The following is a 22264-nucleotide window of genomic DNA, read 5'->3' as shown; positions in this document are numbered from 1 at the left end:
CATACATTTATTCATTTAGCAGACGCTTTTATCCAAAGCGACTTCCAAGAGAGAGCTTTACAAAGTGCATAGGTCACTGATCATAACAACGAGATAGCCACAAAACATTGCGAGTAGCCAAAACATGAAGCACACATTGTGAACAACCAAAATAAGTGCCAAAGGGAAGAGCATGTAGTTAAACAAGTTACAATTAAACAACATGAACTGCTATAAGTGCAAGTGTACCTGTGGAAAAAAAAGCAAGCAACAATAATAAAACAATATATCACAGCGAGTACAAAAATTTAAGTCAGTTACCACTAACCACAAGAGCAACAAGTCTCTAAGCAAGAGTCATTGTGATCATTGTGATCACATTGTGCCCTCATTGTGATCATTGTGATCCTTGAGCAAACTAACATCGGGTCAAGCGAACCATTCCGAAGTACCGTTTGTACTCCCGGAACAAGTGCGTCTTGAGCCTTTGGATGGATTGAGTCAGTAATCAAAGGCTTAGGTCATTGGATCTTAGATGAGTGTGGGACACCATAGCCTGCGGTAATTAGACCCACAGGATTGCCAATAACCTCAGGGTACACGGTTCAAGACCCAGGTTACAGTCTTGGCTCCCTCCCCACTGAGGTTCCAGACTTGGCTGCCAGTGTTAAAATCCTGGCTTATCTGAGGGGGAAAACGGTGTCAGTGAACTTTCACCTTACACTCCCTTGAGCCAGACAGCGTTGAAAGGACAGAAATTAAACCATAAACACCAATCTGAAACTGAAGAATGGCAGCAGATACATGAGGGTGTATACGGGCGACGTGACTGCACTCACACTGCACTCACACCATCACTCAAAAACGCCAAGGGCTGAGCTGAATCTCGCGGAATTGAGAGAATAACAGGTGATATGGGGCTGTAAAGTTCACCCACCTGTTTTACCGCACATGTTCCTTTCACACACACAAACACACACATTCCCCAGAACAAATGCCACCTGACAAGTGTGACAGAAACATGCTGATGCTGACTGTCAGTGTGAGCAGCAGCATGCGTGCGTGTGTATATATCATGTTGTAGAAGTAGTAGTAGTACCTAAATCCTGAATGACAGAGAAAACAAAGCTCTGTGATGAAACACAGATGATTCTTTGGTCTGAAACATGCCCAGCCCCTTGACTGACCTAAGTGATAAGACACAGACAGAAAGACAGACAGGAAAGACAGAAACTCATCGGGGAGGATAAGAAGCGGGTAGACTGCTTATCTTCAAGCTGTGATGAATGAGTTCACCAAGGCCGTCTTCCTCTCTGCTCAGGATTGGCACATGGTTGTGACACACACCCCACACTTCACACACTCATGCTATGTCAAACTGTTGGATCATGATGTGTGTACAGGCATACCACATGAAGAGGAAGGAAATTGTCTGTTATACTGATATATGGCACACACACACACACGCAGAGAGAATGTACGACACCAGCAGAAACCCTGGGATACACATCCAACCACATACTATCCCAATCCAAACCACAAACATTTAAAATATTTAACTTCTGACCTCCTACAACAGACACTGGACCTGCACTATAATACAACAGTCAGTATCTTTAAAGCAACTCTGCAGATTATGCATGAGGACAACTGTACTACTTCTGGTTCAATCAGCAAACTCACACCCTGAGCTGAATTAAGGTCCAGTTCTTGTAATGAGCAAGTAGAGGAAAACTGAACAATTCCTTCCAAACAGGATGACCACTACCAACAGTTCTGCTCTGTGTGATTGTGGACAAGCCCAGCTGAGGGCCTATCTGGGGGTTTCTACCCTACGTCTTCCTTCACACCATCAATCTAAAACAATGGATCTCTCTCTCACACACACACACACACACACACACACATACACCCCCACGACTAACATTCACTAGCTCCAAAACACACACACATAGGCTACACAAATGTTCCCAAACTCACACAAACACTCCCACATTAATACACAAACGTTCCCAAACTCAAACACATTTACACACAGGAAGTCAAGACTGCTGCATTCCAGGGCCGTGTCTGGCCAGCTGTGCCACACACATTCACAGGCACTTACCCTGGACAAGTGAGAAAACAACCCCAGACTTGGAGATAAGCATAACTTTGTGGTCCAAATATTTGGTAGACTACACACACCACACAGGTCTATCTTCACCTTGTCTTTTTCTCCCAGGTTATGTCAATGGTAAACAAATCATCAAGGCCAAGTCACAGTGCCTTCAAAGACTACTCTTACTCCTTACACTCACTCATTTGATCTCTGTGGCGAGATAAAAGGGATAAATAGGCAATCTCGCATTATCATGAAATTCAAACTGTTCATGCCTACGCTATTGTTTTATACCAACAATGTACTTGGATATAGTTTGAATATCGTCTCCCCGACATTACCATCTCATTAACAACTTTTTAATGAATTTTCGCTGGTTGTCAAACGCCTCCCACACATAGCTGGCAAATTAAATTCCACAACATTGTTGGTGACGTAAAAACAGGAGTGAGTGGCTGTCATGTTGGTTAGGCTGTACGCATTTCAGAGTAGCAATTCATTCTCTTCATTATTTCTCTAAGTTCTCAAAACAGCCAAAATATATCACTGTGGTTCTGAAATATGATCTAGTGATATAATAGTGGACCTAAATAGTTTGATAATTAGATCTTTCTCTTGCTTTCCTTGCATACGCCTAGAGCGGGGCCTTGTCTACTGTATGCAACCACACTATTCTCCGCAGATATTCTATCACCACAGTTACAGACAAGCTACGCTGTTACAACGAAGCTACATAATGGTCAAGAGTGATTTACAGCTGCGTAATGTTGTTCATCAGGACAGAACAACAGGGCGATTATCTGTTAGATGAGTGCATGCATTGGCGATATGGAATTCTGGCCAGCTGTCATCTAGCACAGAGGTCCAAACGAGCAACAATTCCACACCACTTCAGCGAAGAAGAGTAATTCGGCGATCTGCGCAGAGCACCTGCTTTCTCCCTTGTTATTACGTCATGTTGTGTACCTAGTGTATAACGCGCTATCGTTTTTTCTTACAATTGTAACGAAATTAATTAATTGCTACTGCTAATGCTGCTGCAGTTACCTTATAGACATCTCCGTATGTGCCGCTTCCTATCCGTTGAATAAGCTCAAAATCCTCCTGCGGATTCCGTCTAGATAGGTCGACACTGGAATTCATCGTTTGAATTCCAATTTAGTGCTACGAAGAGTAGTGTTTTGAGACACCAGCACGGGGAATCGAAGAAAACAAACGTTGAAAACATACAGCGTCAGAAAATCTCAGCCACCATCCACTGAAACTTCAACATGGCTTCCAATGCGCAATGACTGAGCATGCGCAGAGAAGTTCAACTCCATAAGGCCATGCAGGCAGGGAGAAAGTGTATGGGGATGGCTGCTGCTGTTGTTGTTACTTCAGTGGCAGATGGCTAGTTGACAATAAGTCCAAGTGACAAAGACTGATTGAAACAGTTTGCTAATGTAGAAAACCCACCCCCCCCCGTCGAATCTCGTATTTTAGATTAACCTTTATTTATAGGCTATCCATTGAGAAACAAAAAAGGGAGCCTTGTATCCGAAACAGTAAAACATATTTTACAAACACATAACAACAAATATTAAAATAAGTTGACTAAACCACCCCTTCAGACTTAAAAAAAATGCCTATATGGCGATAGTGTCCAAATACGAAAAGTTCTGGAGTTCATGTCACACGGCTTTGTTTACTGCCCATTATTGCAATAGAGGTATACCACAAGGCCCTCATTGCGCAGGATTTTATATAAGCAGGCATCGGGTGAGCCTGTAAGCCCTGTCCTCATTTGTATAGATCGGGTGCGGGTGGGGGTGGGGGGCATAATTAAAACTATCCTGACCCCTCATTACTCTCTGTTTTCCTAAGAGACTTGATTGACCGCTTACAAATTGAGCTGCCTATCAGTCAGCCACGGCATGATTCCAACAGTGTGGACTAATGCATGGTGTTTCCTGCCTGTCCGTCACATACTGAAATTACTTAAGGTAAACAGAAGGGAAGCATTCACTAAACACTTGAGTCTAAAGTGATTTGCAGGAAGTGCAGACGGACACCGTGGCAGGCACAAGGCATCCAGTGAGCTTGACATTAGCAAAGTGGACCAACTCATTGCTGCTTCTTGCCAACACGTTCAATAATTACCTTCAGGATTCCTTAATTGCACTGCATTATCATTCATTTATGCTCGTTCACTTATGCAGATTCAGACTGCCTCGCTAAACAAAACGTGAGAAACATGAATTGCTTTCTAATTATAGCTAGTCTTGCCTGTCAATAATCTTTCTGGTGGGTGTGTCTGAAAAAAGAGACAGGGCAGAGAGAGGTTTTGTAATTATCATAACCATTAAATGTTTTGAAATGTATTTATGAAATGTATTATTTGTTGAGGACACATCTGTCGCAAGTTCGTCAAATTGTTATTGGTATAGCCTACAGTGACTTTTAATGGGAATGGTGTAATCCAGAATGAACTTGACGGCGTTGGCATTTAAAAGCGCACTCCTCGACAGGCGCGCGTCGGCGCGTCATTTTCATTTTGCAAACAGCCTCGAAAAGAGGAGTAGTGCAACCCGTAGAGCTATACCAACCGTTCATGAGCAGACTCCATACCCCAAACGTTTCAGCTGTCAAGATTATCAAGCAAGAAAAAGCTGGATCGGTTGAGCCGACTGTATTTTGTAAACTCAGATTCATGTTTCTGCGCTCGGGTAGGTTCTCACATCAAATCGTAGAGGATACAACCAGTGTCAATGGACTCTGAAGTAGAACTGGTCGATGCACATAATCTAAAACAGTCTCCTGCGTCCATGACCACATGATGGAGAAACAGACCGTGGTCACCGTGGTCAGTTTGTCCATGAGCGTCGCATCACTGTCGCTTCTGATTACTGCTATTCTAACCGATCACTGGTATGAGACGGACACCACACAACACCGGCAGAACTGCGATCAGTACGGGCTGGACTCCAACGGCCAGAAGAACCGATTAATGCCCATTTATCATCTTCCGTTATTGGAAAGCGGCAACCCTCGAGGGAATCAGGCGCTCCTCAGAGCTATCCACGTAGGTAGCAGAGAGGAGGAACTTTTGGAAAACTGGAGGTCAATTTTGGGAATGGGTATTTTGGAGACTGAATGCGGGCGCCCCCTTTTCTCCACTTACTCTGGGCTTTGGAGGAAATGTTACCATGTTGGCCAGGACCGAGACATCGATAATCTCATCGCCAAGGGTAAGAGAGAAGCGGGGAGCTGCATGTTGACTGTTAACGCGGAGAACGCATCTTCAGATAATTACATTGAAATGCAATAATTGAAAATAATTACGCATTCAGCGCGCTATCGAACTCTAGGCTATGTAAGGATACAATTAAATTAAATTCAATTAAATTCTGAAAAAGGTTCTGTTTAGTAATTTTATAACAACTAATGTGGCTGACCCCTAAATTGTATTTTCCCCACCTGGTCCTAATAATCCGTCAGAATGGTTCTGGTACTTTTCCTGATGGTTGTTCTACAAATACAAATGGATTTATGTATCCCTTATAATAATGGGGGAAAACGTATTGCATTCTTGTCAGCTTAGTTTTTTGTGTTCATGGTGACACAAATCTCCAACATGTCCAAAAACAAATTTGCATAATTGGTTCAGCCCCTACATAATTAATGTAAGTGGCATGTCCAGTACATCATATGTAGGCCTTATCCAACACTGACAACTTCAGGCAAGATCTTTTCATTATATGACACTGTCGGTCACAGGTTAAGAATCCGTTACCACACATGGAACCAGTGACATCTTCCATTCCACATACTTTTTACGCATACACTCTACTCCTAGGAGAATGTTGTGTTTTTATACAGTACATCGTACAGTACTCTATGATCTATGCAAGAACATGACATACTATTAATATATGATCAGTTCGCCTACATGTTGCATAAGGCACCAACTCACATGCACACTATTTGTCTTGTGGTATTCAGCTAAAGAAATGATCTGTGCTTCTTGATATCAAAGAGAGTGAGAGTGTATGCCAACCACAGACTGTATCGAGTTCTCTATTCTTTAAGGGTGTCGAGGCATCTCTGGCAACATCATTTGGCAACATCATAAGTGCCAGCTTTTCACAAACTGATGCCCAAAGTCTGCCACTTTGTGGCTGATAGCAGAATGACTTCCATGTCTGCAGCCTGTGACTGATGCCAGCTGTTTATGAAGTCAGTCCACATAACGTGGATGTGGACTGAATTTGTAATTGAACCTACATAAAGATCTGACAACAGTCAATAATCATGAAGAAATATGCTTTGGTGACCAAGAGATGAAATACAACTGAGTGCAAGAGTAAGAATAAGTCATACTTCCCAGACCTCAGATTCTGTAATACAGACTACTAGTAACCTGGTTTACACACTTACGTAATCTGCACTATATGTTACGATAATGGTTGTGTGTGTGTGTGTAGGTATAGCCCAGCGCTGCACCACCATCAAGTATCATTTCTCCCAGCCGGTACGTCTGCGCAGCATCCCTCAGAACCTCACCAGGATCATCCAGCAGGATGAGTGGCACCTCTTACGTAAGAACCACCAGCGACTCTCTCCAGGCCCCCTCCATTACGGACATCTCCACACGTAGCACTCTGAAGAGGAGAGAGGGAGGAAGAGAGCTATGTGTAGGCTGGGGTGTATATTTGTTTTCGAATGTGGGTGGGACCGCTTAAAAAAAAATATATATATATATATATAACTGAGGATGCGACCGTTGAATATCATTTTTTTTCATAAAAGTGTGGGGACAAGTTTGCCATTTTCAAAAAGTGTGAAACAGTAATGAAACATACGCCCTTGCGTGGAGGTATACAGTGTTCTTGTTGAGAAGACGCAGAAACAGCATCTGTCCCCTGTTCCTCAGACCTGCGGAGGATCACCGCAGGGTTCCTGGGGATGGCCGCGGGGGTCATGCTGTGCGGCTGCATCGTGGCGTCTGTCAGCTTCATCTGGGAGCGCAGCCTCACTCAGCATGTCTCGGGCCTGCTCTTCCTCATGGCTGGTACACGGCAACACACTCGTGCACACACACACACACACGTCCAGACGCACACCGCAAAGACCATTCCTCTCAGCCTTAATCGTACCACCCAGCTTTATGTCAAAATCAATCTTCCCAAGTGAAAACATCCACTATCACAAACCCTCTCTGTCATCCTAATGTCTCCCTCTCAATCCTCCCTAGGTATATTCTGCACCATCTCCCTGTGCACCTATGCGGCCGGTGTGTCGTACGAGCTGTCCAGGGTCCCTCCCTTCATCTACGGGCTGCCTGGGGATGTGGAACATGGCTACAGTTGGTCCAGTTACTGTGCCTGGCTCAGTCTGGGGCTCGCTGTGGCAGCAGGCTGCCTGGCCACCACCTACCCCATCCTCACCCGCAGCGAGGGGCGGAGGGGCAAGGCTGACCCAGACACCCCTGCCTGACACCCACAGACCCCAGGAGGAGCATCCAGCCCCACAGGCTGGTGGAAGATGGAGCCAAGATGGCCGTTTTCTGCTGAACTACAGGCGGTGGGACGAGGCCTTGCTGGTCGAGCATGTGTGAGAGTGATACTGTTCACGTGTGTTCTACGTGGCTGTGGTCAGTGTTAGAGGGCATGACAACCTCTCCTGACCAACAGCAGTATCTTCGACCGCTACATATAGCCTAGAACTCATGGATACTAATTATTCTCCTTTGGACTTGTTCCCCGGAGCCTGGTAAATATGTTTGCCTGCCCCATCAGTGGACAGCCGATCTAATTTCAATGGACCATATTGTGAGTGTAGGTGTATTGTAGTGTTGTTATGTTGTCTGTATGCCACTTGACACGTGGCTGACTGTTCAGGTAATATCAAGTGGATACTTGAGGAGGAAAAAAAGACAGCTATAATAATATTTCAGCTATTTATGTTCTTAAGATGTTTGTAACATTGGTGTAAAAAAAGGACAAAACCTTCCTGTACATAACATGACTTTATTGTATTTAGCGTCGAATTGTAACAGTACATTATTATTGCAGTGTCTTTTATTAAATTCTACAGTGTCAGTGATTTTTTGTGTTGTGTGTGTGTGTGTTAGCACCCAGATCCACTAAGTGTGCTAGCAGTCTGTATTTTGACATACTTGTGGATGAGTCCATCTATTGCTCCTAGGCTAACTCTCTGACTGGATTGAAATTGGAGAGAGGAGAGAGGCCTGGGTGGGAGAGGGGGAGCCGAGCCAGCTGATGGCCAGGCCAGAGAGTCCTCTTGCTGGGTAGGAGGAGGTCCAGGGTCTGGGCCCGGATCCGGGGGAGTCAGTGTTCTCTTCAGTATGACGGACAGCTGGGGACTGAGCAGCAAAACCATGGTCCCTCCCACACGGAGAACCCTGAGAAAAAATAGCAGAACAGAAGGTAGAACAAACCGTCACCTGATCCACAAGCCCGGAAGTGAAGTGAGCTGGCAGAATTGGGAATCCGAGTTACCTCTCCATCTCTGTAAGGATGCCAGGCAGGCTGGCAGCCATGCCAGCCTTAGTGCCAAACTTCTTCCCAAAGGGCAGATCGCACAGCACGGCATCCACGCTGCAGCCGCTCAGAGGAAGCTCTGTGCGTAGGAGACGAGAACACGGGAACTTGCAGGGGCCATTCATTCATAAAGGACTGGCACTAAATGCCTTCAGGCTGATCAGGAGGATGATGGTTCGGGTTGATATAGGACTTTGAGTCTGGAAGGATCAGTTAGGACAGGGGCTAGGGTCTTACCCATGGACGAAGCATGCAACAGTTGAATTCGATGTGCGAGTTTAGCGAACTCGACATTCTCCCTGGCTCTCTCTAATTGTTTCGCCTCGATATCAACACCCAGGAAACAGGCATCCTGGGAGGAGGGAGAGAGAGAGAGAGAATGGTAGACAGATGCATAGATGGTAGAACGTTCGGAAAGATGGCATCTGCGATCGACTGCAGTCCTACCAGGTGTTCATGTGCTGCTTCCACTAGGATGGTCCCCACTCCACACATAGGATCCACCACTGTGGAGCCTGGCTGGAGATGTATGTATGTGTGTGGGAAAGAGAGTTGAATGTGTGCGTGTGAAAGAAAGTGAATGAATGTGTGTGTGTGTGGGTGTTCGAGCAGATGAGAGAATAACATCAATCAGACATTGTAAATAACTTACATGATGACAGTGTTACCTCTGGGAATTCAGAGGAGATGTAAAACTGTCTACCTGGATGTTGGCCAGGAAGCCGACAGCCCAGGCTATGGTGGACCTCAGACCTGTGGTTCTTACGTAGCTACGGCTGGCTAGGGGAAGTCTGGACGGGAACAAGAGACATATGCTTGACTCAACACTCAGAGATATAAAACACGGATCACAAAGATTATGATGCCTTCACAGACCTGAGTAATGGAATGCCGACCACACTGTGATCATCACTCAGATGAACGTTCATCTGGAGGAGATGATGATAATAATATCATCAATAACATATTTATTTAGCAAATGCTTATATAAAAAGCGATGAACAAATGGGTATTTGAGCCTGCGCCATCTTGATATGCAGTCAAATGCTCTGCCACTGAGCTATACGCATCCCCATGATTAGTGGGGGTTGAGTTTTCAAATGTTATCTACAGGATAATTAACTGCTGCGTAAGATCATGTATGGTGCCTTGCTTCATCATAATGCATTAACAGCATTCTTCTAGTCTTATAACGACACACACATACACACACTCCTAAAACATGCTACTGAACACATGCGAGTGTGATAATAAGGTTCCTTACCTCCACCTCTGGGTTTTTAAGGTCCACTGTCCAGCCCAGCTGTCTGGTCAGGCCCAACCCAATGACCCTGCACAGGTCCTGCATCAAGGAGAGACAGTCCACAGTCAATCTGTCACAACAGTACACAACTACTGACTGTACCCCAACACCCCCCACCTCAACACGCACGCTCACTCACTCACTCACTCACTCACTCACTCACTCACTCTTGTGTGTGTTTACCTGTGAGCTGAAATGCCGGGAGAGCCCACCACTGCACCTGCAGCTAACTCTGAAGGTCACAGGATCAAAGGTCGCCGAATCAGAGGTCAGGGCGCAAGACTTTCCTGATGTGTTTTCACGGTCACTTCCAAATGTTTCCCCTTCAAAACAGTCCCCTGCAACATTGTCTTTTCCACTACAATCCCAGTCGTCATTCCTACCTAACTTGGTGTCTGCATCAGGTGCCTGTCTCTGTGTTCTTTTTGGCACATTATCAGGCTCCCCTTCTTCACCCTTGTTCTGGTCTTCCTCCCTCTTGCGCTTTCTACGTGGCTCCACCGTGCTTGCTGTTCTACAGCTGCTCGACAGCTCCCTCTGCAGGTGTCTCCATGTCTCCACAGCACTTCTCCACTCCTTCCCATCTCCTACCAGCCTACTTTGGATCTGAGAGGCTGTCTTGGCTAAGAGAGATAGAAAACAAAAAGACCGTGAAACACCAATAAAATATACCGCGGAACCATACATATTTCGACATAGTCCGAGTTGTTGAGTATTATTATTTCTTTGGATTGACGATGGTCAAACGTGGCTACCTGTGTTAGGACAGGGAGAGAGAGGCATGTCTCGTTTCATGAGCAGGAAGAGTCTTTCAGCAGACTTCAGATCTCTGACTAGCTTAACTTCAGCTGGGCAGGAGAAGAACACTTTTCCAGGAATCTGGTCAACCTAAATAAAATATGATCAGACATGAAAATCAATCCTTTTCAAAATAATGATATGAACAGATAGTGCTTTGCAGTCTCAATGTCATTACACGAGCCCATTCAGACCGTCCACCTGTGTATGATAATTTATTTAGCAACCAGCATCTACAAACTGCTCTCCGACAGTGACTCACATTTTCAGCGGCAAGTTTAGTCTTCACCTCCTCCACGAGGAAGGACTCCATTCCTTTCCCAGCGGTACAATAGAACTGCACCGCGGGCGACGGAGTAGCCATCTTCTTCATACCGCTAACGGTAGAGCATCGAGAAAGAAATGCAAAGATTTTGTAGCAGCTAAAACTGCAGACCTGTTGGTTACCTGTCAGTAGTTATCTCCCGTGAAGCTTTGTTTACACGGAAACGGAAGCATTGGTAGAAAGCATTGAGGCAGCGTAGTTGTATTTTAGTCCAACAGGGGCTGCTCTTGCACTTTAATAGAGAGTCAACTCGGATCATATTTACATTGTAGCCAATGGAACAATTCTCCATCAGTAATATTTTAGTCGTGTAAATGTGTCACACTTGCTCACTGTGTCAATATGGATTAACATAATAAGATGGAATGTATTTGAAATATAACCGACATACAGGGAGTGATAGGAATTTTAACAGAACACATATTTTGTACAAAGCTTTTGTCCAAAGTCATGCCAGTTTTATGAACCAATTTAATTGCATGACATGTCAGGGTGCCTTGGAATACTAGAACCAAAGTGAACATATTAGTTTTACCATCAGTTTCTGTAAAAATAAATAAAAGCCTATTCAACATCCTACAACTGTCCAAGTTTCCTTCTTAGGTTCTTCTCTCTTTAAACTCCCATTTCTAAGTGACCTTCTTCATCAGTGCGTAATATTGGATGTATCCATGTAGAAACAGTACATTAATACTCTTTCAAGAGCTGCCATTCGAAATAATTAGCCTCTCTCTCCTGGCTAAATGCTACATTGTTCAAAATTGCCGCCCGGTCTCAGAACTACTGGTGTGATATATCGCTCTGCATTAAGCTTGTTTTTATCTTCTCCACGCCACATAAACCCAGCAGGAAGGACTCTAGCACAGAGAGAGAGAGAGAGAGAGGGAGAGAGAAAGGGAGAGGGAGAAAGGATGAGGACTAACTGGAAGATATGCTACAGGCAAACCATAGCAAAATGATACAACTTCATCATGGTGGACTAATTACTGCATATTAGCAGTAAAATGTTTATGCAGCTATCCAGGGTACTACATGAGTAGTGAGTGAGATGTCTTGGTGGTGACATTGGTTTGACTGATTAATGCGCTGTAATGATCAGCAGAGGGGCAGGACTGTATTGCGGGCTGGATGCCTGAACAAACATGGAAAGACCAGTCAAACATAAATTATTATCTATTTGCTAGAATGGGACAACAATTCAAACTGAAATTGCTTATTAGCTTCAGGAGTAAACATTTTAGAGGAAATTAATTAACTAAGTGAAGAGAGTGAGTTTTACTACAGAAAGCCTTCTGTCGGGAGGACTGATTTAATCCAGTTGATGATCTATCATGAACATTGAGATGTTTGGATGTTGTGAGACAACTTTTACATCTCATCTTGTGACAAAACTTCCTTTAGATTGATTGTAAATGTCATCCTTTTTCAAAGCCCACTTCAGAACTTCAATCTGCAATAATTTCACTCAACACAAAATAACCTGTCATAGGTGAGTGTGTGTGATTGGCATTCAAGCAAGGATTTAAGTATGGTAATCATCTGAAAGGCCAGCCAGAGACCAGGAGTGTGCTTGTGTGTATGGGTGGGTGTATCTACGTTGGTGTGTGCATGAGAGAGTGTGTGTTTTAGATACTCTGAGTGTGTGTGTGTGTACTGGGTAATGAGTGAGCACATTGAATGCGGTGGTGAGTGAGTCATGGCGATTAGCAACATTTCCATGCTCCGTGGCGAGAGCTGTTCTATGTTCAGCTCTTGTACTTGGTCGTCTCACCACTTCATACTCCCCAGAGTCTGATGGAAATGAGACCTTTTACAGCAAGAGGGAAAATAGGGAGGGAAAGACCAAAAGAAAAAGACAGAAGAAAGTCACCTTGTTTTTGGAACGACTGACAAACTATGCAACTGCATACTATTTCAACTATCACCAATGAAACATTCTAAAACGATGAATATCCTAACACCTGCTGTCTACTTCACGGTGAATGGACTTCACATTAGGGAAGTAGCATCTTACATACATTCCGACTTAATACATCATGTATTGTATCAAGCATAAAATAAATACATTTGATCACTACAGACAACAAGTATTGTGCCAGAGAAAGCGAGATTTGAAGCTGTGATGGGTTAACACTACTACAATAAACCTTGTTTCTCTCTGTAACAGGATTAGCTCTCCCCAGATGGGCTGAGAGGACAGGAGAGGGTCTCATATAAGAAGCCAACCAGCCAAAAGTACCCACAAACAAGACCCACACAGAAATTAGTCTACCTTCACCAGGGATCAAGTGGCTAATTAAGACAACATTATCCTGCAATTAAAAGGTAATTTCACAATTTGCCACATCGAAGGTCATCTGCTTTGGAACTTAGTAAGCCTTAGAGAGGCACTTAAGGACTGTGGTGCTTTGTCTTCCATATCTTATTAAAGAATTCACTATTGTTTTCGGCTTTCACTTTTCACGGTTATTCAAATCCAAGTCTTCCAGTCTGATTTTTACAGAAACCAAAGTACTAAAATGTACGTCTGCCAGTTCTTACTTTACCTCTCACTTTCCAAGGTTCCTTCAGTATCTTTGTCAACTTGCCTGTCCTCAGCCTCGGTTCTGATTGGTGCTGTCTGGCTGTCTCTGGGAGTGGCGGTGGACCTGGTTCTATATGGAGTCAAACACCACTCAATACACCCTCCCTAAACCAGCAGTTAAGAAGCACTCAAACACGGCCTCAACTTGACAGAAACCTTCCAAAGACAAAACAAACGGAGGAAGAGAAGGTGTGGGAAGGAGAATGCAAGATCGTAGGCAGGGGAAGTAATAGCGAGGGATATGGGGTTTGTTGATGGAAAGAAAAAGGTGCTTGATGTTTATTGAACCGGTGCTGTTTGTGAAATGTCATGGTGATGACAAAAAGGCCACTCCAGGTCTGTGTGCTGCGGGATGACATGAATCCAAACACGAACACAGTCACAGCACGGTCGTCATTATTCCCCTTCTCGTCGTTTGGCACCATTAGAACACTCTCACATCAGCAGGAGGCAGTCACATGAAGAGCTCTTTATTCAAATTAAGCAGTGTGTGTATGTGTGTGTGTGTATGTGTGTGTGTTTATGTAGACATCATCTGTGTTTACTCTGTTTTGCTGTTGTGCATGCATGCAGTATGTGCATGTGTCGGAATTGTATGCATGTCTGCATACATGTGTATTTGATTTGGGAGTAAAAGTGTGTGTGTGTTTGTGTGTGTATGTGTTGGATTTGAACATGCGTGACATGCGGATATTCATCCGTCTGTCTCCATCATTGTAACATCAGATTGACTGACCACAGTCCCTTCGGCCCGGAGCAGATACATACAAATGAGCTGCCAGGAAGAGAGAGAGCGAGAGAGAGCGAGAGAGAGAGAGAGAGAGAGAGAGAGAGAGAGAGAGATTACCTCAGAGAGATGGCACTGCCCACACACAGCCACTGTTGTGTATGAGAGGCCGTATAGGCCATAATTCATACTTGGTCTCACATACACACACACACACACACACACACACACACAAACACACACAGACACACACACACACACACACACATACACACACACAGACACACATACACACACACAGACACACACACACACACACACATACACACACACACACACACAGACACACACACCCACACACACACAGTCACATCTGGAAAGACAGCGGTTGCTCTGGGCTGGAACAAACCAGTGCCGAGTCACTTTGCCATGCTGCAGAACAGCATGTGGGCCTAGAAAAGGCAGGATGGGGGGATGAAGGAGTGGAGGAATGGAGGGGCGGAGAGAGGGAGAGAGTGGCAACAACATGGAAGAAAGCAAACAGCATGCGGCTCTGAGGGCACAAATCAACCAAGGGAGAGAAAACAAGGATGGAGAGATGAGGGGAGGGGAGGGGAGAGAGATGGAGAGTCACAAATTAAGAGACAGGGAGCAAGAGACTGATGTGCTCAGACAGACGGAATCAAACTGAGCTGAGAGTGTCAACAGTTTTGCTGGTCTGATTGCGCGTGTGTGTATGTGTGTGTGTGATAGCCTGCGCTGCTGAACAGTGGCTTGACAGCCTGGTGGAGAGGCTGGAGGGAGACATGGCGGACACCATCAGTTCAGACTAACTCGTCACAATTCTGGGCTCCTTTTCGACTTGTGTAATGGTGATGGTTCGTGAGTGTACTGGAGCATGGGCCACATGCCGACATCCAAGGTTTTTATTTCGAGAGTTTGTAGATCATCTGTTGTGTGGGAGACTTGGGTTGTAACCCTGCATCAGTCACTCATGGTGTGCCGGCTACCACAAGACAAAGCAGCTTGTCCTAGTTTGAAAAAGATAAAATAAAAGTGCCTTCTAGCTGAAGTAAAAGAAAGACACATATCTCTAAAGCCCTTGTCCCATTAAAAAAAAAACTGTGAATTACTCTGTGAGTCCTTGGCCTATTTTACAGTTCTGAACACACAATAGCTGCATGACCTTGCAGTATTCTGCAGGGGGAGCTCTAGTTTTTCCTCTGCCCTAGTTTCAGCTCCCCGGTTGTCTTGGATTTACCTCTGCAGTGCTAGAGAGTTCTGGTGGATGAGCTGTGCTGTTTTTCTGGATATGGGGAGAGAAACACATTGGTAAATACAAGATAAAGGGATAGTCAGAAGCTGGATAAATCGGCTAAAACAATCATCTGGCGTGTTAAGATGTTATTTGATCATTTAAAACAAGTCTAGATGTTCTGTATATTTAGAAAATAGTGTCCAAATACTTTTTTTTGTATGTGTATACCTTTTTTTGTGTCGTACGTTTCCATATTTATTTACTTGATATAATATATTATTACATTTCCTCAAAGCACATTAGTATGTTTTATCACAGAGTAATTATGACTTTATTTTGTATGAGGATATTGGCTGACTTTAACAACTTTTCCCCCCTTCTTTCTACCAACCAGGCTGTCCCCAGAAATGGTAGACTGATTGCCATAACTTCCCTCCTTTATCCATCTCTTTCCGTCTTTCTCTCTTTTTCTTTCTCTTTACTTCTTTCTCTTTATCCTCCTCTTTCTGGTTCCCTCACGCTCCCCTCATGGGGCAGCTGGTCTCGTCTGCAGGCGAGCGGTCTGAAGCTCAGTCTGCTCTGGGCTCTCTCCTCTACAACGCCATGCTAGAGCAAGGAGCCCTGCCAGACCTGGGTGTAGACCACTCCTTCCTCGGAAATCCTGAGAGCAAGGAGTCCCAGGCCCACCTCCAGGCCCACCTCCAGGAGCTGCAGGGGCACATGGGTAACCGGGCCCCGGCCTACCTGAAGGAGCTGATTAGTCGACTGGTGGCATTCTCAGAGGAGCCCCGGGTTGCCGCGCTGGTGGGCCTGGTGGTTTCCATGGTGTTGGAGACGGCGTACGTGTCGTCGTCGCGGGGGTCGACCTCGAAGGCGAAGAGTCAGGTGGAGGAGAGGAGGGCGGAGCTGTGTGACATGATGGAGGAGTATCTGAAGCGCTGCAGGATGCACCTGAGCGAGAGAGAGAAGCTCCACCAGGACACCCTCCGTCTGGAGGGGCAGCTCAGCCTCCTGCTCACCCAGCTCAAGAGCTCCCTGCTCAGGGAGGGCTGCTCCTCCAGAGGCCTGAAGCACTGGGCCAGCGGGGCAGCCCTCCACACCCACATGTTGGTGCACCTGGCTGGGCTGGAGCAGAAAGGAGAGCCCCTGGCTGCCCTGGCGGCCCTGGAGCAATACCACGAGGACATGGAGGATCTGATCCCTGCTTACAGGTAACATTACACCTTGTGACCTCACAGTGTCGTCGTGAACATGTTGGGTGTGTCGATCAATATCTGAAATAACTTGATATCTTATATTCTTATAATCATCTCATAGATGACATTGTTATGTTAAAAGCTTCCCCTTTGGTGTCTGTCAGGCGCTACAAGGCCGGCACAGTGTCAGTGGTGAAGTGTCACGGGGGGCTGTGTGTGGGAGGAGATCCCCAGAGTGAGGGCTGTGTGACAGGTCTCACCCTGGTGGACAGAGAGACCGGCCAAAGTGTTTCTGTGACAGTCCCAGAGGACGTCCCGTACAGTCCGGACCTGGTCACTGCAGACCAGCTCACTCAGGCCTACCTGGACCTGCTGCTGTCCCCACAAGGCCCCCTGGTGGACCTGCACCGGTACTTCACCTCTGCCCGAGACCGACTGGGAACACTGGGAGCGGGGAGGGCAGGCTTGGAGGAGCAGCTGAGCATCGTGGAAACAGAGCCGCTGGCGAGAGGGGAGCTGAACACACCTGTGAACACACACCTGTGAACACACACCTTTGAACACACCTGTGAACACACACCTGTGAACACACACGTGAACACACCTGTGAACACACACCTGTGAACACACACCTGTGAACACACCTTTGAACACACCTGTGAACACACACCTGTGAACACACACCTGTGAACACACACCTGTGAACACACACCTGTGAACACACCTGTGTCCTGCAGCACGTGTTCAGACACACACGGACGGACACTGAAAATGTTCACACTAAATGAAGAAGTTACACTTTTAAACCATACTTTGACGGAAAGTGTAAGAATCCCAATAAATATACTTTATATCAAAGGGAATAATGTTCTGTGTCACCTGTACTATTGTGCCCATTTCTTCCTTTGTCCTGTAAGCTTTGTGGTGCATTGTGAAATGCAGTACAAATTATAGTCAAGTCTCCTCTGTCCATCACTGAAATTATGATTGGTTCGCCATAAACTCCCCAAAAAGGTTTTTATTCGAATGAAAAAAACATTTCTAAAGAAAATAGTCAAAGCCATTCCCTCACTCACTGAATTACCACAATATAGCATTCAGTTTTTTTCCCACAGGTGTGAATTGACTTTTTGTTTCGTAAGTGCTTCTTTTTCTTCCGCCCCCCCACTCTTTCTGGGTATTGTATTGTTGAGTGCTTCTGTGCGTTTGCTGCTGCAGCAGAATGGCTTTATTGGAGAAAGTCTTCACAGAGCCCTGCCAAACACTGCTAGATGAGTCACATTCCAGCGCTGCAATTACCACACAAACAGAGCGCTGCACCACTGATGCCAGCTGATGGATGTTATTAGTACCCTTCTCTCTCTCTCTCTCTCTCTCTCTCTCTCTCTCTCTCTCTCTCTCTCTCTCTCTCTCTCTCTCTCTCTCTCTCTCTCTCTCTCTCTCTCTCTCTCTCTCTCTCTCTCTCTCTCTCTCTCTCTCTGTCTCTGTCTCTGTCTCTCTCTCTCTCTCTCTCTCCCCCCCCCCCATCTAAGAACTCTCTCCCTACATCACTCTCTACACTTCCCAACTGGTTTTTCTGTCCCCGATTTACCCATCTCACTGTCCTTCCAACTCGTCGCTTTGTCTCCATTTATTATTTTCTTATCTTTCTCTCCCAGTCTTGTTTGCCAGTGTGTCAGTCAAGTCTGTGAGTGTTTAGAAGCTACTGAGCGCTGGAGCTCAGGGCTGGAACACCCCACCGGTGGAAGGGTGTGTTGTCTGCATGACCCCATCATCCTCCGCTAGTGTAGATCCAGGCTCTAGGCTCATCCATCTATGACACTAAGGTAATTATGCACGCTGTCTCCCCCCTTTGGCTTTACGGCGAGGTACATAGAGACACGGCCCTCTCCCGGCACAGATCAATGTACCACAGGCCATGTGTATGCACAATCCGTCTGCAGATCAGTAGGAGGCTCAACGCTTTATGCTGCATGCATGTTCACACACAGACACACACACACACGCGCATAGACACACACAGTGGATCATTCATCTCTGTCATCGATGTGCAGTCTTAATCTTTTTAGTGCTGCGTGTGGCTGTTATCCGTCATGGCTGGCCGGACGCTGGCTGTCATTGGACACGGAGACTGATGTCTCATCCCGTGGATGTGGAGCGAAAGTGATGTGTTATTTCACCTCTTTACCTCTCTCCATCATCCTGCAGAGTCATCAATGGGAAAGAAAGAATCCCAGGTATGTGATTTATGCAACATGACTGTCGTCTAACATGTGCAATCATCTGGGATGCATGTGTTTGTGTGTGTGTGGGGGTACATCAGTGAAGCTTCTAATAGCCAGGACATCAATCAGAGACGAAGAGTAAAATCAGGCTACACTGTCTCTTTCACCCATCTTAACTAGTCAGGAGTCAGGTGGCTGAGCGGTTAGGGAAGCGGGCTAGTAATCAGAAGGTTGTCAGTTCGATTCCCGTCCGAGCTAAATGACGGTGTGTCCTTGGGCAAGGCACTTCACCCTACTTGCCTCGGTGGGTATGTCCCTGTACTTACTGTAAGTCGCTCTGGATAAGAGTGTCTGCTAAATGACTAAATGTAATGTCTCAATAGAATACATTTATTGCTAATCTCTGATAAATGATCAATCGTATCATAGCACACCAGGGCCATGGACTGCTAATCTGATGGAAAATGATAGATTGTTCTAAGTATTATCTATCAAATTATTCTAATAATAAATCAATATGAATAAAGCAGCACAATTAGTATGATATTCATAATCTGCTAATGATAATCTCAATATGTAACGTGATTGGAGTTAAGACTTGTTTATGGGCGTTATTGCATAGCTGTCACAGAACGTGTGAGGAAAAATGCGACACGTCTTTTGAAACGTTACATATTTAATTGAAATCAGAGAAGGGGGTGGTTTTGAAAGAGAATTCAATCAGAGAAGACCTTAACGTTGGAGTGTTTTCTTTAGATGGATGATACCAAACGCGGGCCACTCTTTTGGCTCATCTCCTCTCCTTCTGGTTCCCTCGCTGCCCATGTGTACTAGTGGCCGTGATCAGATTTCTCTGTGGAGAGCTCAATGATGAATGTTCACTAATGCAGACGGCGTCGGCCCTTGGTCCGGTGTTTAAGGCCTCGCTACACTCTTCCTTCATTAACACCATCCGTCTCTTCTTTTCTACCTCCTCCCTGCCTCCCACTCTCTCTCTCTCGAAGGCCTCTTCCATTAAAATGCACACACACACACACACACACACACACACACACACACACACACACACACACACACACACACACACACACACACACACACTCTCACACACACACACACACACACGCACTTACAGTGGGATGCTTTGTGTCTCAGGCTTTTTGAGTCTGAATTGTAAGGACCATGATGGTCTGTTGCCGTGGTGACTTTGCACATGCTTCAAATTGTAACTACAGTTTCAAGTGTAAATCAATTTTCATTTGGACATTTAGCTGAGTACCACCAAACCACCATTTTGTGGAGATTACAAAATTCCAGGGGGGTCCATCTCCATAGAAGGACTTTCTATTACTACAACTGAAGCTCCATCATGTATGTAGTATCCAAAGATCATCAGTAGAATCAGAAACATGCTAACACATACACACCAACCTTCTGTACTTGATCGATAAGACTCCTGTTGTACGAAGATAGGCTCGTCTTGCCATCTCTACTGCTGTGTTTGAAGAGTCATTGAACATAACAGGCACAGAAGCCATGTTACCTATGGACAGCAGCATTCAGAGGCATGGGAGAGCAGAGATCACCGCCTGACATTTCCCTGACATTTCCTGCCATGTGTGTAAAACACACACTCTTGCACAGTTCCACCCACGGCAAACACGGAAGCACATACACCCGTTCTCTCTTTAACAGAATCTCTCCACTCTAACCCCCCCCGCAGGCTCAGTTCACTGTCAGTTAACCCCCCGCTCCCCCGCTCCTTTCCTCTTCCCCTCTCCTCTGCGTTATTCCCCCCTTTCTCTCCATCCTTTCGTCACTCTTGTTCTTTCTCTCTGAGGGTCTTTCTTTCTAAAACACACGATTTACCTCACGATTTACCATCATCATACTCTTTTCGTCTTCACCTCTTGCTCTCTCCACATCCCTCCCTCCCTCCCTCCCGCCCGTTCTCCATGGTGACTGTAGCCTTCAGGCAGGTGAGAGTGCTCCTCGGCTGTAGTACACTCAGTGGCAGGGTTCAAGTGCACAGAGTACCGTTCATCTAGGGTGCGTGTTCTGTGTTTGACCATCAGGGGAGGACAGGGAGAAGGTTATGGGGGAAAACAAACACAAAAGCTTGTTTTTCTACGTATCTTCATTGCAGCACACATGAAACATCGTTAATATGTACCAGAGCCTGAATGTTGAGAGCCTGTAATATGGGAGGCTTGTGCAGTGGGGGGTTGATATGACATCATTTCACATCATTACCTGGATGCAGAAGCACACAGGCATGGGCACACCACATGTTTGGGCGAGCCACATAGTCACTGTCAATGACCTTGAAGTGATTTAAGCTCTCGGGTCCTCAACCAGTCGCTGCAGAGTGATGACAGCAACGGGGGCATCCACAAACACAGTCAGTCATGGATGGGCCTTGCAAAGGTGATGTGTGTGACTGTTGTCTTATGTGACTGCACCTTCTGACCCTGTGGCAGAATGTCTGTTGTGTGTGTGTATTTACACTGTGTGTGCCCGCTGTTTGGCAGGGCATTGTCCTCCCCAGTGGACAAGACGGGTCATTTCCTCAGTCTGTGTTTGGAGGCCAGCCCCATGGAGCGGAGACAGACAGACTGACCCTGAAACAGAGCAGGGGACGTGACCAGGTTGGCCAACTTCCACATAACTCGCTCCTCTCTCTCCTGTGCTCCACCTCTCTCACTCGCTCCTCTCTCTCCTGTACTCCACCTCTCTCACTCGCTCCTCTCTCTCCTGTGCTCCACCTCTCTCACTCGCTCCTCTCTCCTGTGCTCCACCTCTCTCACGCGCTCCTCGGCTGTAGTACACTCAGTGGCAGGGTTCAAGTGCACAGAGTATCGTTCATCTAGGGTGCGAATAGCTGATGACATCCTGGAGTTGAGCCTAGCGGGGCTAGACATAGTAAACCCTGTAACCTCAAGTTAAAAGTTCCGAAGAATAATTCCGAAGTAATACGTGGTCCTCAGAGACAGACTGTCCCATTTTTATTTATTTTTTCCAAATAAAGTGGGTTCAACAGAAGTGATTAACAGCCTGTTTTATATGTCTGACAGGGACTTTGAGGGTCTTTCTATTCAACACCTGCCGTTCATCTGGAGATGTCTAGCAGGGCCCTGCGCTTCCTGCTGACAGAAGACGGACGTCCTCGATGTGCCTGACTGGAAATCAAAAGTGACAGCTGAACAACAACACGGGCGTAGGA

General features: G+C 45.8%; 4 protein-coding genes across 7 annotated transcripts in view; 2 read left to right on the top strand and 2 right to left on the bottom strand.

Annotated features, from left to right (window-relative positions):
• The window catches only part of LOC134022787 (mitogen-activated protein kinase kinase kinase kinase 3-like), a 12486-nt gene extending 9348 nt beyond the window's left edge, over positions 1-3138 (bottom strand). Inside the window, exon 1 of the mRNA XM_062464536.1 lies at positions 3128-3138. Coding sequence (XP_062320520.1) covers positions 3128-3138 — 11 coding nt within the window. The remainder of the gene's footprint in view (positions 1-3127) is intronic.
• Positions 3139-4495: 1357 nt separating this feature from the next.
• LOC134022545 (transmembrane protein 178A-like) lies at positions 4496-8150 on the top strand. The gene is made up of 4 exons (XM_062464137.1): positions 4496-5310; positions 6547-6660; positions 6996-7133; positions 7317-8150. Exons 1-4 carry the CDS (start codon positions 4896-4898, stop codon positions 7556-7558), a joined length of 909 nt encoding a protein of 302 aa, XP_062320121.1. The 5' UTR covers positions 4496-4895; the 3' UTR covers positions 7559-8150.
• thumpd2 (THUMP domain containing 2) lies at positions 8083-11242 on the bottom strand. Its single transcript, XM_062464128.1, has 10 exons — positions 10989-11242; positions 10684-10816; positions 10112-10551; positions 9890-9967; positions 9502-9554; positions 9329-9416; positions 9073-9144; positions 8863-8977; positions 8584-8704; positions 8083-8486 (listed from the first exon to the last, which is right to left on the bottom strand). Exons 1-10 carry the CDS (start codon positions 11097-11099, stop codon positions 8192-8194), a joined length of 1506 nt encoding a protein of 501 aa, XP_062320112.1. The 5' UTR covers positions 11100-11242; the 3' UTR covers positions 8083-8191.
• A 4328-nt stretch (positions 11243-15570) lies between these two features.
• LOC134022544 (uncharacterized) lies at positions 15571-17683 on the top strand. 4 transcript variants are annotated; one of them, XM_062464136.1, is made up of 4 exons: positions 15571-15694; positions 16015-16831; positions 16981-17342; positions 17471-17683. In XM_062464136.1, exons 2-4 carry the CDS (start codon positions 16149-16151, stop codon positions 17476-17478), a joined length of 1053 nt encoding a protein of 350 aa, XP_062320120.1. In that variant the 5' UTR covers positions 15571-15694; positions 16015-16148; the 3' UTR covers positions 17479-17683. The 4 variants fall into 4 exon arrangements, with proteins under 4 accessions (XP_062320120.1, XP_062320119.1, XP_062320118.1 ...); XM_062464135.1 differs by having other exon boundaries at positions 17395-17683; XM_062464134.1 differs by having other exon boundaries at positions 16981-17382; positions 17529-17683.
• Positions 17684-22264: the final 4581 nt, after the last annotated feature.

This window comes from Osmerus eperlanus, chromosome 6 (assembly GCF_963692335.1).
Source record: "Osmerus eperlanus chromosome 6, fOsmEpe2.1, whole genome shotgun sequence".
Lineage (NCBI taxonomy): Eukaryota > Metazoa > Chordata > Actinopteri > Osmeriformes > Osmeridae > Osmerus > Osmerus eperlanus.
The sequence above is the reverse complement of the archived record's forward strand: the minus strand, read 5'-3'. Positions and strand labels throughout refer to the sequence as shown.

Bases quoted from the DNA above. Each gene is read 5' to 3' on its own strand.
- LOC134022545 (XM_062464137.1), top strand. From the start codon at position 4,896: ATGATGGAGAAACAGACCGTGGTCACCGTGGTCAGTTTGTCCATGAGC. The intron at 6,661-6,995 runs GTAAGAACCACC...CCTGTTCCTCAG, and splicing joins GGATGAGTGGCACCTCTTAC to ACCTGCGGAGGATCACCGCA. The intron at 7,134-7,316 runs GTACACGGCAAC...AATCCTCCCTAG, and splicing joins CCTGCTCTTCCTCATGGCTG to GTATATTCTGCACCATCTCC.
- thumpd2 (XM_062464128.1), bottom strand. From the start codon at position 11,099: ATGAAGAAGATGGCTACTCCGTCGCCCGCGGTGCAGTTCTATTGTACC. The intron at 9,968-10,111 runs GTAAACACACAC...TCCTTGATGCAG, and splicing joins CCCGGCATTTCAGCTCACAG to GACCTGTGCAGGGTCATTGG. The intron at 8,978-9,072 runs GTAGGACTGCAG...CCCTCCTCCCAG, and splicing joins AAGCAGCACATGAACACCTG to GATGCCTGTTTCCTGGGTGT.
- LOC134022544 (XM_062464134.1), top strand. From the start codon at position 16,149: ATGGGGCAGCTGGTCTCGTCTGCAGGCGAGCGGTCTGAAGCTCAGTCT. The intron at 16,832-16,980 runs GTAACATTACAC...GGTGTCTGTCAG, and splicing joins GATCTGATCCCTGCTTACAG to GCGCTACAAGGCCGGCACAG.